General features: G+C 45.0%; 1 protein-coding gene across 1 annotated transcript; it reads left to right on the top strand.

The window, feature by feature from the left end:
- The first annotated feature begins 847 nt into the window (after positions 1-847).
- On the top strand, positions 848-13,203 carry fam167b (family with sequence similarity 167 member B). Its single transcript, XM_048558187.2, has 2 exons — positions 848-1,650; positions 12,793-13,203. The coding sequence occupies exons 1-2, from the start codon at positions 1,351-1,353 to the stop codon at positions 13,054-13,056; spliced, it is 564 nt and encodes a 187-aa protein (XP_048414144.1). The 5' UTR covers positions 848-1,350; the 3' UTR covers positions 13,057-13,203.
- The last annotated feature ends 510 nt before the right edge of the window (positions 13,204-13,713 follow it).

The following is a 13,713-nucleotide window of genomic DNA, read 5'->3' on the forward strand; positions in this document are numbered from 1 at the left end:
CGTTTGGAACAGGTCGGAGGGCTCAGATGATCTCCTCCGGCTCTTACCTCTGCAACCTTATATTCCTCCGATGGCTCAGCAAGCAAATGTATTGCCTGAAGTATGTTTCTTGTGCTATCAGTAACAAGCAGCATTTTGCAAAATCTTTCAAATGAGTTTCATTATTTGTTAATAAACATAAAATATTTTGGTTGAAGACCCAGTTCCTGAGCACTTTGTCGCTAGTTATTCTTTTATTTTCTTTCTACAACTGCAGCAGCACTGAAGAAGCTCCACACCATCCAGGACAAAGAAACTGCGTGATTGGCGCCACATCAATCACCTTCAATATTCACTGCATTCACCACCAGAGCCCAACGGCAGCAGGGCGCGACATTTACGGCATGCACTGTGGTAAGACACCTCGGCTGCTATGCTTTAGAAGGACAAGGGCAACAAATACATGGGAACGCCACCCCCCCGCAAATTCCGCTCCAAGTCACTCATTATCCTGACTTGGAAATGTATCGCTTTTCCTTCATTGCCGCTGGGTCAAAATGCTGGAATTCCCTCTTTTCCAGCACAGCAGTGCCTAAAGCACATGGACTGCAGCCGTTCAAAAAGGTGATGCCCGCACGCTGTGAACGATCTTTAACAAAAAAAAACTGGTCTCCGGGTGCCGACCAAGGGGTGATAGACAAATGAAAACCGAAAGAACTGCTGAAAATCATAAAGAAAAACAGAAAATGCTGGAAAAGCTCAGCCGGTCTGACAGCATCAGAGAGAAATCAGAGCTAAGGTTTCAGGTCCGGTGACCCTTCGTCTGAACGGAACAGATTAAATAAGATGCTCTGAGAGAGTATCCCTGTCCATTCTCGAATTCTACGGAATAATTCATGAACAAAGTATTTGGAAGTAGATTTCACACTCCCTACCGCTTTTCGGTTACAATTCAACACATCAAAACGTTAAGTTTCAATATTCGAAACTTGACTGCAAGTGAAATAACGTTTAAGAAGTGAGGGGAATATTTATCAGTCCGCAGTGAGTGAATGTAAAGTACAAACAGTGACCAACTTTGGAGGTAAATAGAAAATTCATGAGAGAGAAAGGCGATAAAGTAAATTCCGGAGTCGTTTCTTTTCTTGGAATAAGTGCCGGAAGTTAATTTAGAAAATCAGACGCAACATGAATCTTGAATGTTTACTCGGTGCTGGGGGATTTGAGAAAGGCTCTGTGTGGTCCCTTTAAGATGACAGGGCGGTTCTGTGTAGAATACCAAGCAGCTGCAGAGTGAGTCTGAGCTGAGCTTCCAGACTCAGTGTTACCTCCAGGCTCCCAGTGGAAAGTTCCTGGAGCTCGGGCACAGAGATGGAGCCTCCAGCAGGAGCAGCAGCTGATCCGGAGCAGGATGACCATCTGAGCCGGGTGAAAGCACTGACAGCAAAGTTAAAGCTGCAGACCCGCAGACCCTCGTTCGCCGAGTGGCAGCAGAAACTGGAGAGCGAGCCGTGGAAAAGTAGCGAGAGCTGGGAGCCCCACTCGGGACCAGCCAGTGCCAGTAATGTGACCCTGACCCAGGGATTGCACACGAACAGTGACATCTCCCTGACCAGCATCTGTGGCTTCGCCAATATAGGAGAAGCTTTAGATTGGCTGAGGAAGGAGCTGGTGAGTATTGACTAAACTAGGATTCCACATTTTACTCTAGCTTGGCCGGGGATGCCTTTGATAACAAAAAGCAGCCAAAAGATTTACTGACAAAGAATTTAATCATTTCTCTGAGCTTTTTCGAGTTACTTAAAAGTCCGAAAAACTTGTCAGAACACATGCTGTGCTACCCCTGCTTTAGCTCACCTTTGGAAATGCTGTTGGTTTGGAGATCAGCCACAAATTACTGATCTCACTGCCTCCCACCCCTAACAGACAGCTGCCTGCGATGTCAAACCTGCCTCTCCCTGTTTTTGGCAGCACACCGTGTTCAGGTTTGCGGTCCGTGCCTGCTCTAATCCCAGGCACATTCCCAGGCTCCTGCCTGTGGGGTGGGGTGGAGGGGGAGCAGCTATAGCGAGGCTCAGTCCGACCTTCTCAAACGGGGGAAAGAGCACAAGAGATCCCCACATCCCGTCACAGCTGAACCCTGTGTGATACTGCCTTGGAGCAGGTTGATTTTTGTTTGACCGAGCGGATTCCCCCATTCCCTTCCCGACATTGATCAGCCTCCCTGCAATATCCCCGAGCGATGGTCCTCTATCCTTGGGCGGCTGGTCAGGACCGTCCGGTAGGAGCCGCGTTCAGCCAGAAAGTCACCGTTTGCTGAGGCAGATGTAGCCGGAGGGAAAGGAAGGATTTTTAAACTGGATTTGAAAAGAAAAGTGGGCCAGGCAGCATCAGAGGAGCAGGAAAGTTGACGTTTCAGGCTGGGACTCTTCTTCAGCCCATTTCTGAAGTCGGATCCAGACCCGAAGCGTCAGCTTTCCTGCTCTGATGCTGCTTGGCCTGCTGAGTTCATCCAGCTCTACACCTTGTTATCTCAGATTCTCCAGCATCTGCAGTTCCTACTGTCTCTCTTGAAAAGGAAAGTGAAGTCAGATTCTATCTGAATGGTCTGTAAGCTTCCAGCCTGCTCCGCGGGGTTTGCTGTGGTACTGTTTTGGAGAGATACCTTCCCCAGCTCTCAGCTCCCAGTAGAGAAGGATCAGTCAGTATGTTCCCGTCCGGGCGCTAGGCGGGAGAGCTCCTGTTGTCTCTGATACAGTGTGAACCTCAGTGTGAGCAGGTCAGAGCGGAGCAGCTCCAGATAGAAATGCAGACCCAACTCGATCCCCATTGATCGTTTCTTTCAGTCTCTTCAATTACAGGTGGAGACAGTTTGGGGACAGGGTTATCTTACTGACACCTTCCTCTGAAGTTGATTTTTAATCTATGACTCACAAAAACTTTGGCCAAATGCTTTACGTCAGCCTTTTTGTTATTTTCCTGCAGAGGACCAACTCCCATACAATTAATTCCGGAAATATTCAAAACGGGTAATAGATGCTTTCAATCAATCTGCTCGGAAATGTTATTACACAGCTCCTAGCTCCGCGGTATGGACGCTACCACTGCCCCACAAAAGCCCCCCTCAGAAAAGGCGACAGTTTCAATCAACCCGCTGAGGTACATTGTGACAGGGTTGGGATAGGTGGGACTTGAACGCAGACCCTCCAGCCGAGAGGTAGGGACAGTACCACCACATCCGAAGAGCCCTCAGAATGTGTACACCTATTATTCTAAACAACCTTTTCAGAGATGTTTTTACACGCTTCTGGAGCAAGTCGGACTTGAGCCTAAGTATCTTGGGTCCAGGGCAGGGGCGCGACCGCAGTTCCACCAGAGCCTTCAGAATGGGTATAACAATTCACTCACTGTTTGCTACGCCTGATGCTTGAACCTTCAGGTGAACTGATGTGAATTTGCTGTTGCCCCTCTTATTTGATTGAGTGTAACCTGTAAAACGCTGAGATCCCAGCGCAGCACAAAACTGTGTGGGACTCTATTCATTATATCTGCAAACTGGCCAAAGGACCATTCATTCCCGTGATCAGAGATAATAGGAACTGCAGATGCTGGAGAATCCGAGATAACAAAGTGTGAAGCTGGATGAACACAGCAGGCCAAGCAGCATCTCAGGAGCCCAAAAGCTGACGTTTCGGGCCTAGACCCTTCATTAGAGAGGGGGATGGGTTGAGGGTTCTGGAATAAATAGGGAGAGAGGGGGAGGCAGACCAAAGATGGACAAAGGAGAAGATAGGTGGAGAGGAGAGTATAGGTGGGGAGGTAGGGAGGGGATAGGTCAGTCTGGGAGGACGGACAGGTCAAGGAGGCGGGATGAGGTTGGTAGGTGGGAAATGGAGGTGGCTTGAGGTGGGAGGAGGGGATAGGTGAGAGGAAGAACAGGTTAGGGAGGCGGGGACGAGCTGGGCTGGTTTTGGGATGCGGTCGGGGAAGGGGAGATTTTGAAGCTGGTGAAATTCACATTGATACCATTGGGCTGCAGGGTTCCCAAGAGGAATATGAGTTGCTGTTCCTGCAACCTTCCAGTGGCATCATTATGGCACTGCAGGAGGCCCAGGATGGACATGTCATCTAAAGAATGGGAGGGGGAGTTAAAATGGTTCCCGACTGGGAGATGCAGTTGTTTATTGCAAACCGAGTGGAGGTGTTCTACAAAGCAGTCCCCAAGCCTCCACTTGGTTTCCCCAATGTAGAGGAAGCCACACCGGGTACAATGGATACAGTATACCACATTGGCAGATGTGCAGATAAACATCTGCTTGATGTGGAAAGTCATCTTGGGGCCTGGGATGGGGGTGAGGTAAGAGATGTGGGGGCAGGTGTAGCACTTCCTGCGGTTGCAGGGGAAAGTGCTGGGAGTGGTGGGGTTGGAGGGGAGTGTGGAGCGGACAAGGGAGTCCTGGAGAGAGTGGTCTCTCCGGAAGACAGACAAGGGTTGTGTTGGAAAAAATGTCTTGGATGGTGGGGTTGGATTGTAGATGGCACAGACAATGGGGGTGGGCTTGGGTACCCACATGGGCCGAAGCTATGCCTGCCTCTTTGTAGGTTATGTGGAACAGTCCCTCTTCCGCACCTACACTGGCCCAAAACCCCACCTCTTCCTCCGTTACATTGATGACTGTATCGGTGCTGCCTCATGCTCCCAAGAGGAGCTCAAACAGTTCATTCACTTCACCAACACTTTCCACCCCAAACTTCAGTTCACCTGGGCCATCTCCAGCACATCCCTCACCTTCCTGGACCTCTCTGTCTCCATCTCAGGCTACCACCTACAAACCAATATCCATTTCAAGTCCACCAACTCCCACAGCAACCGGGAATATGCCTCCTCCCACCCACCCTCCTGCAAAAACTCCATCCCCTATTCCCAATCCTTCGCCATCGCCGCATCTGCTCCCAGGATGAGGCATTCCACTTCCGCACATCCCAGATGTCCTCATTCTTCAAGGACTGCAACTTCCCCCCGCAGTGGTCAAGAACGTCCTCGACTGTATCTCCTGCATTTCCGGCACCTCATCCCTCACACCCCGCCCCCGCAATAACCACCAAAACAGAATCCCCCTCATCCTCACATACCACCCCACCAACCTCCAGATACGATGCATCATCCTCCGACACTTCCGCCATCTACAATCTGACCCCACCACTAAAGACGTTTTTCCAACCCCACCCTTGCCTGCCTTCCAGAGAGACCACTCTCTCTGGGACTCCCTTGTCCGCTCCACACTCCCCTCCAACCCCACCACTCCCAGCACTTTCCCCTGCAACCGCAGGAAGTGCTACACCTGCCCCCACACCTCCTCCCTCACCCTGCTCCCAGGTCCCAAGATGACTTTCCACATCAAGCAGATGTTCACCTGCACATCTGCCAATGTGGTATACTGCATCCACTGTACCCAGTGTGGCTTCTTCTACATTGGGGAAACCAAGTGGAGGCTTGCGGACCGCTTTGCAGAGCACCTATGCTCGGTTCGCAATAAACAACTGCACCTCCCAGTCGGGAACTATTTCAACTCCCCCTCCCATTCCTTAGACAACATGTCCATCCTGGGCCTCCTGCAGTGCCACAATGATGCTGCCAGAAGGTTGCAGGAACAGCAACTCATATTCCGCTTGGGAACCCTGCAGCCCAATGGTATCAATGTGGACTTCACAAGCTTCAAAATCTACCCCTTCCCCCACTGCATCCCAAAACCAGTCCAGTTCTTCCCCTCCCCCACTACATCACACAACCAGCCCAGCTCGTCCCCGCCTCCCTAACCTGTTCTTCCTCTCACCTATCTCCTCCTCCCACCTCAAGCCGCACCTCCATTCCCTACCCACTAACCTCATCCCGCCTCCTTGACCTGTCCGTCCTCCCTGGACTGACCTATCCCCTCCCTACCTCCCCACCCATACTCTCCTCTCCACCTATCTTCTCCTCTATCCATCTTCGATCCACCGCCCCCTCCCTATTTATTTCAGAATCCTCTCCCCAACCATTTATACCCCTGTCTTCAGCCAGCCTGCCTCCAGGTTACCATTTTAGTCCCCTACGCCATAGGCTTCTATTTCAGGAAATGACTTCTCTAACCCTGTCAAATGTAAATGCAGTTTGTTTACAGGTTCCTCTTTCCCACAATGTGTGTTACCCATTCAAATGTTCCATTAAATTTGAGCCAGGTGAGAGAATCCCCACAGCAATGAAGTACGCCATTCAACCTATGCCATCCCTGTGAAGAGTATCACACACTACCTCTGTAACCCCACATTACCAATGGCCAATCGACTGAGCCTGCACATCTTTAAACTGTGGGAGGAATGTCGAGCACCAGGAGGAAACCCACGAGTATACGGGGGAAAATGTGCAAACTCCACACAGACAGTCGCCTGAGGGTGGAATCAAACCTGGCACTCTTGTACTGAGGCAGCAGTGCTAGCCACTGAGCCACCATGCTCTTTCACAAAATCAGTTGGACTTGCCCCAATTATTTTTACCTTTTCTCAGTTAAAGCTTCATTAATGATCATTTCTAATACCTTTATTGAGTAAAGGTGCCTTTACTCTGATATCATTGTTTAATCATGTCACATTTCACAACACCACGTCTATTGTAACCTGCACTCCTGCTCGTTCCAGAACATGCTGCTCTGAGAAATGATCTCAAAAGTATTTCATTCTCCCTTCCTTGTTTCAATTGTTGCACTCTCTGGACATGAATAACAGAAAACAGTTGACTGAATTAAAAACAAGAAACTGAAATAAAAGTTGCATTCATATATCCCTCTTCGATTAGCAAAAGCCTTTTGAACATTTGAAGTGTAGTTACTTTTATAGATCAGGAAAGGGGGTAACCAAGTTGCAGAAGGAAGATGGTGCAGACAGTAATGGATAATGAGCAGACTATCTGTGTTAGCTATATGGGTTAAAGGAGAAGTATTTGCTCAGGGGCACAAAGGGAGCTTTCCTACACTTCTTGAAATAGTGCCATGGAATCTTTCTCACCCACATGACAGGTTAGGTAGGTTTCTGTTTAATTCTCAAACAAAGGCAAAGTATTGGCTGCTGGAGATTCAAAATCAAAACTTCCACTGTTGCTCAATTTTAAAGTTATCCAAACCATTCCTTATCCAAAGAAATTCTATAGTTTGAGATTCTATCTCTTTCAGGAGACAACCCTTGAGGTATTGCCCAGATTTCTGATGAAACTCAATTGGCTTTTCTGTGTGTTAATACTTTGGAAATGTTTGATAGCAGCATTGGTATTCATGTTTAGAATTAAAGAATATTGCATTTCTAACTGCCCTCAATGGTTGCTGCTTGTGTTTGGTAGATTCAATGGAATCAACAGACATATTTCTCGCTTCTGCTTCTTCATTGAAGGGGTGGGACTCCACAAAGAGGTGGCATGCAAAGAGATATCATCATCATGGTCAAAGAGTGTAACCAGGTCCAGGAGGTCTTCATCCAACAGATGATTTGCCTCTGTGGTTGTTACATTCTCTCCCACTCTGTCCTGAAAGAGTAAATTAAAATGTTGGACTTCACTTAGTGTTTGCATGATAATACAATAGCTTTACAAAATGTGTTTTATGCTCTTTTTTAAATAAAGAAAAGTTGAAACAGAGGTGTAAAGCTAATGAAGTAACAGCTTGTGAGGCCTTGGAATTTCTTATTAAATTGGAGCAATAGAAGCAGCCTGAATGGGTGGGCTCGAGATTCCACAGAACCAGGATTTTTAGTTTTCGCTTGCATCTGTTGAGGCAGGACATGAAAGCTCTTATTCTTCTCTCTGTTATAGCTAAAAGCTGGGGTTCTCTTCTGGATGCTAGAATAGCACGTGATATAATTTATTTTACTGAATTTGCCTTTGCCAAGGGCGTGTTTATGAGATGTTACTATATTGGAGCAGTTAATTAGCAGCAGTTTATGTATATTATTTTGTTAAGCATTTCACAAGAGTTACAGTTCAGCCAATTCTTTCCTTTTATTTTTATTTTGTCTGTACTTAAACTGTAGTGTAAAATAAAGTGTGTTTTTCTTAACATCGAATAGTTTAACCAATCAAATTGGATCTGGAAAGCAACATCATATACTTACCTTTAAGAACAAGAAAATGTTAGTGTCTAGACTATTTTCTTAATATATTTTGAGGGCCTTTGGTCTGGTAACAGCCGGTTCCTGATATCCTCGCTGTATCCTTCTTCTAGCTATTCTTTGAAGAGAATGAAAGATTAGCATCCTCCTCCTGTGATCATTGGGATGGGAGCTCCATCAATAATGTCTGACTCTGTTGGAAATTAGTCCAGTTTAATCCCCATGTGGCCAATGACTGAAGAAAGTTCATAAAAATGTAAAGTCTGATATTCAGAGAGATGCTGAGCTTGCTTTTGTCTTCTCATTGCGAAGAATTTCTAGAAGCAGCTATCATGCCCATTCGGTGTTTGATAGTGGCCAATTAAATCCAGCAAGAGGCCAATTTAAAAAAAAGGAATGAAAAGACGAAAAAGTTTAAAAAAGTTTTGGATCATTGTTGTTTGGACAATACATCGGCAAAAGTGTGCTGTCTTGGAGCCAAACCATCATCTCCAACTTGGTCATGTCTGTGAACCTAAAGGCTTTCACCATCTCTGTGAGACGGCAGTCACCATGCATGGGAGGACTGCCTGTCCATCATTGCTTGTGGTTCATGTTGTGGTAGGAAAGCGCCACACCAGTGCCCCGTCACTCACCAGTGATGCTGAATGCCACATATAGCATGAGGTAGGCCACTTTCAAGTGGTTTGAAGAAATTGTGAGAGATTTTTACCTACAACACTGATGTTTAAAAATAGACCCCATCAGCCTATGACTGTCCAAGGTGAAAATGCTACCAAAAAAAACAAGCGATAGCCTTATGCGGTGGGGTACATGTGGTATATCCACAAGATCATTTTTCCTGGCTCATATTTCAAAGCCTAATTTTAAACTGGAGTCAGTGACTGAAACTCTGAGATAGTAAGAACTGCTGATGCTAGAGTCTGAGATAACACTGTGTGGAGTTGGAGGAACACAGCCAGGCAGCAGAGGAGCAGTAAAGCTGATGATTCGGGCCAGGACCCTACTTCAGAAATCTGAGATTTCTGATTTCTGAAGAAGGGTCCTGACCCAAAACATCAGCTTTCCTGCTCCTGAGTTAGGTTTTGAATAGTTTTAATTATTAGTCAGTCTGTTTATAAGATCAGAAAAGAACATCACATAAATAGTCCCTGGCTAAAATAAAACCTGCTTCTGATCTCAATCTCTCTCATAAGTCTGGTTTCTGGAAAGAATCCCTTATTTTGCTTGCAAGGTGAACCAAATCCTAATTTACAGCTACTGTACTTTCAACTATAATTCAATGCATCTGAGTTTCTGCAGAAGTGATTTCGTGTGTGTGTGTCTGTGTGTGTGTGTCTGTGTGTGTGTGTCTGTGTGTGTGTGTCTGTGTGTGTGTGTCTGTGTGTGTGTGTCTGTGTGTGTGTGTATACCAGATTCATACTGGCAATTATTTGCAAAGCGGTATTAATAATTTATAAAATAGATCAATGGCTGTGCCTGGTTCCTGACTGTACTAATTAAACTTTGCTTAATCCATAGTGGATTGTGCCTTACACTGAAGCATAAGTTAAATGTTGGGTTTTCCCTATCATTGTATTTTCCATTTTCTTCATTTATGCCCTCTGTCTGATGAGGATGGTATTCACTGTGCTGCTGATTGTGTAGTTGGACCTGAAATTTGTCCAGCTTTATGTCAAAACCTGAAGCAGTGCAGTATTTGCTGAGGTTTCAGCGATGCTGATTTATCCGATATCTGTCTGGCCAGGGATTGCTGCCTGGTCCGGATGATCTGGTAAAGGCAAGACTTTTCCCGTCATTAGATACATTTGCTACATGGGTGATTTCAACCTAAACCTTTTTGCTTTCTCGCTCATTTTCAGCTTCTGCGAGTTTCCCCCTACATCGCACAGTTTTCCCTTTCCGTGAAGTCCCCTGATATACAGTACATCATTGCTCACTGTGGCTGACTGATTTTCATCTGCTTATTGTCTGGGCTTTTCTTCTCTGCGGTCTGGTGCCCCGTTGGATCTCTGTCACCTGCTGCTACCTGTTTCTCTGGGCTTCCCATCAGGTTCCATCTCCTCTCTGTGTTTGAATCATTGGGCTGGCCTCATTTCTCCCTCACAGCACCATGCTGCTGCTGGGCTTCTCTTCTGCTACCTCTCATTCTGTAGCTCTCATCACTTTCAGCCACCAGGTGGTAAGATTAGGGTGACACTCAGGTGAGTGAACACCAGCTGGTTTTATTAAATGCAACTACATCCTGGGGATGGTTACATAGAACATAGCACATTACAGCACAGTACAGGCCCTTTGGCCCTCGATGTTGTGCCGACCCGTCATACCGATCTCAAGCCCATCTAACCTACATTATTCCATGTACGTCCATATGCTTGTCCAATGATGACTTAAGTGTACCTAAATTTGGCAAATCTACTACCGTTGCAGGCAAAGCATTCCATTCCCTTACTACTCTCTGAGTAAAGAAACTACCTCTGACATCTGTCCTATATCTTTCACCCCTCAATTTAAAGCTATGCCCCCTCGTGCTCACCGTCACCAGCCTAGGAAAAAGGCTCTCCCTATCCACCCTATCTAACCCTCTGATTATTTTATATGTTTCAATTAAGTCACCCCTCAACCTTCTTCTCTCTAATGAAAACAGCCTCAAGTCCCTCAGCCTTTCCTCGAAAGACCTTCCCTCCATACCAGGCAACATCCTAGTAAATCTCCTCTACACCCTTTCCAAAGCTTCCACATCCTTCTTATAATGCGGTGACCAGAACTGTACACAATACTCCAAGTGCGGCCGCACCAGAGTTTTGTACAGCTTCACCATAACCTCTTGGTTCCGGAACGCGATCCCTCTATTAATAAAAGCTAAAACACTGTATGCCTTAACTGCCCTGTCAACCTGGGTGGCACTTTCAAGGATCTGTGTACATGGACACCGAGATCTTTCTGCTCATCTACACTACTAAGAATCTTACCATTAGCCCTGTACTTTGCCTTCCGGTTACTCCTACCAAAGTGCATAACCTCTCACTTTTCTGCATTAAACTCCATTTGCCACCTCTCAGCCCAGCTCTGCAGCTTATCTATGTCTCTCTGCAACCTACAGCATCCTTCATCACTATCCACAACTCCACCGCCCTTACTGTCGTCTGCAAATTTATTAACCCATCCTTCTACGGCCTCATCCAGGTCATTTATAAAAATGACAAACAGCAGTGGACCCAACACCGACCCTTGCAGTAAGCCACTAGCAACTGGTCTCCAGGATGAACATTTCCCATCAACGACCACCCTCTGTCTTCTTTCAGCCAGCCAATTTCTGATCCAAACTGCTATATCTCCCACAATTCCATTCCTCCGCATTTTGTACAATAGCCTATTGTGGGGAACCTTATCGAATGCCTTGCTGAAATCCATATACACCACATCAACCGGTTTACTCTCATCTACCTGTTTGGTCACCAATGTTCGACCTCCATGTGATCTGGCATCGCTGTGACATAGTGCCTCCTGTGCATAATAAGTAACTATTTTCAGACTAAAAATATAGTTAATCTTTTCTCTACAGAGCCGGAATCATGATTACATAACTAAAGAAAAGATACTTTACTGCACCATAATGTTGGTGTTTGGAGAGCACAAGGTTCAGATGATTCCTAAAAGAACTAGACAGTTTGCTAAATTCTGCCTTTTAACCATACGGATTGCAAATGATTCAAGAAAGCAGCGCATCACCATCTTCTCAAGGGCAGCTAGAGATGGACATTAAATGCTGGCCCAGCCAACAACACTAATGCCCAACGGATGAACTTAAATAAAAAAAATCTATCAAGGTATCTGTGCTCCTCCAATTGCAGCATCTTGAGTACCCGGCAAGTCTTCAACCACCTCTGGCAGCTTTACTGTCTGCTACCTCGACCTCTCCTCCCCTCTGTCCTCCTTTGACATGCTCTAAAATCAACTCTTTGGACTATCTTTTTGCCATTTGTCTCCTTATTTAGTTTACTGTTGATGGTTTTTTAATTCTACTTCTGTGAAGAGATTCCAATCTGATATAAACTTAATTTTGACCAATAGGGAACAGGCAGGAAAGTGGGGTTGAGGCTGTGGTCATGTTGATATTGGAGTAAGCCCAAAGGACTATGATCTATTCCCTCTCCAATTATGCTCTTACAAAATGCCCAATTAGTTTTCTTGTGTTAAAGGTACCAGGTGAATGCAAGTTGCCTTTGTTGCTGTTCCAAGAGAATTTGTTTTCGTAGATACATTAGGAAGTGGAGTTCCCAAGTAAAAAGGCAGCTGTACACAGAAACTCTAAAAACTTGTGAGAAAGAAGTAATAAGTATAAATGTTTATAAAACATTGAAATTTTACAGGATTTCATGGAAATAACAGGAGAATGGGGCCAAAAAACCAGTACTTTCATAGAAGCAGCAAAGATGGAATTATCAAAAATCCAATGATTTTATCTGCAGATCTGAGATATAGTGATTTGTAATTTTGACTCCCAAAAAATTAAATAAAATCTTATCTGGTTTTGAGTGACATTTTGCTATTGGCAAATTCATGGAACCATCTTCCAAATTAAATCCTGTTAACATTTTTTTCCATTTGCTTTGACTTCTCTTTAAAGTGAGAATGCTTTCATTAGTAAATATTTATTGCTTTGCTTTATTCTTTCAGCGAGAGATGCAGTCATCAGATCACCAACTTGCTCGGAAACTCATTTGTCTCAGGAGAGAGATTCACAGACTAAAGGTGGAGCAGATCTGTCATCAACACAAGGAGATGTTGGATGATGTAACATACGGACTGGAGGAATGTGAAGAAGAGTCAGACTTGCTCTTGGATATTCCACTAAAAGCTGTTTTTAGTCTCTCCACACCACTCAAACACATAGGGGTGACTAAAATGAACATTAACTCCAGAAGGTTCTCTCTTTCCTGATCTAACACAGAGCCAATTAATCTTTAGACTACTAATAAACAAAAGATTGATCACAATGTGAAGGGATTGAGCATTGCAACACTGCCTGTAAATTATTGCTGGTGTCAATTTTCAACCTAACTTCAATTAAAAGTCCTGTTACATGAATTTGGGTAGTCTCACTGGTCACATGCAGTGTGGAACTGAAAGTTGTGCAGTTTGATGAAGCAAGGATGATGAGGGTAATGTTGATGGAGCTATGCATTGTATTTGTTTTGTGCTTTGCCTCACTGACAAATGGAGGAGAGATGAGGGTAATTGTAGCCTAATTAAATTCTCAAGGGCTATCAACATTAACACATGGACAAATAACACCCTAAATATTGCAGATTATTCTGTACATAAACATTGATCATAATCTGATCTGTCAATAACAGAAATAATTAGATTTATCTGTATTTTTATTCACGTTTTGTTAGATATGTGATCCTGTAAAATCAAGTACTAGTAATCCAACTAGGGCACTGCAGTGTTATTGGAAAATTGATTTCAGTATAATTAGCAAAATTTCAAAAATGCCTCAAAGCTAATAAAATTATACCATAAAGTGCTTAAAATTATATCATAAAGTGCTTTACATTTTCATTCTGCATGACGTAGAGGCCTGGGGTGAACTGA

Source organism: Stegostoma tigrinum, chromosome 24 (assembly GCF_030684315.1).
Source record: "Stegostoma tigrinum isolate sSteTig4 chromosome 24, sSteTig4.hap1, whole genome shotgun sequence".
NCBI classification, from domain to species: Eukaryota; Metazoa; Chordata; class Chondrichthyes; order Orectolobiformes; family Stegostomatidae; genus Stegostoma; species Stegostoma tigrinum.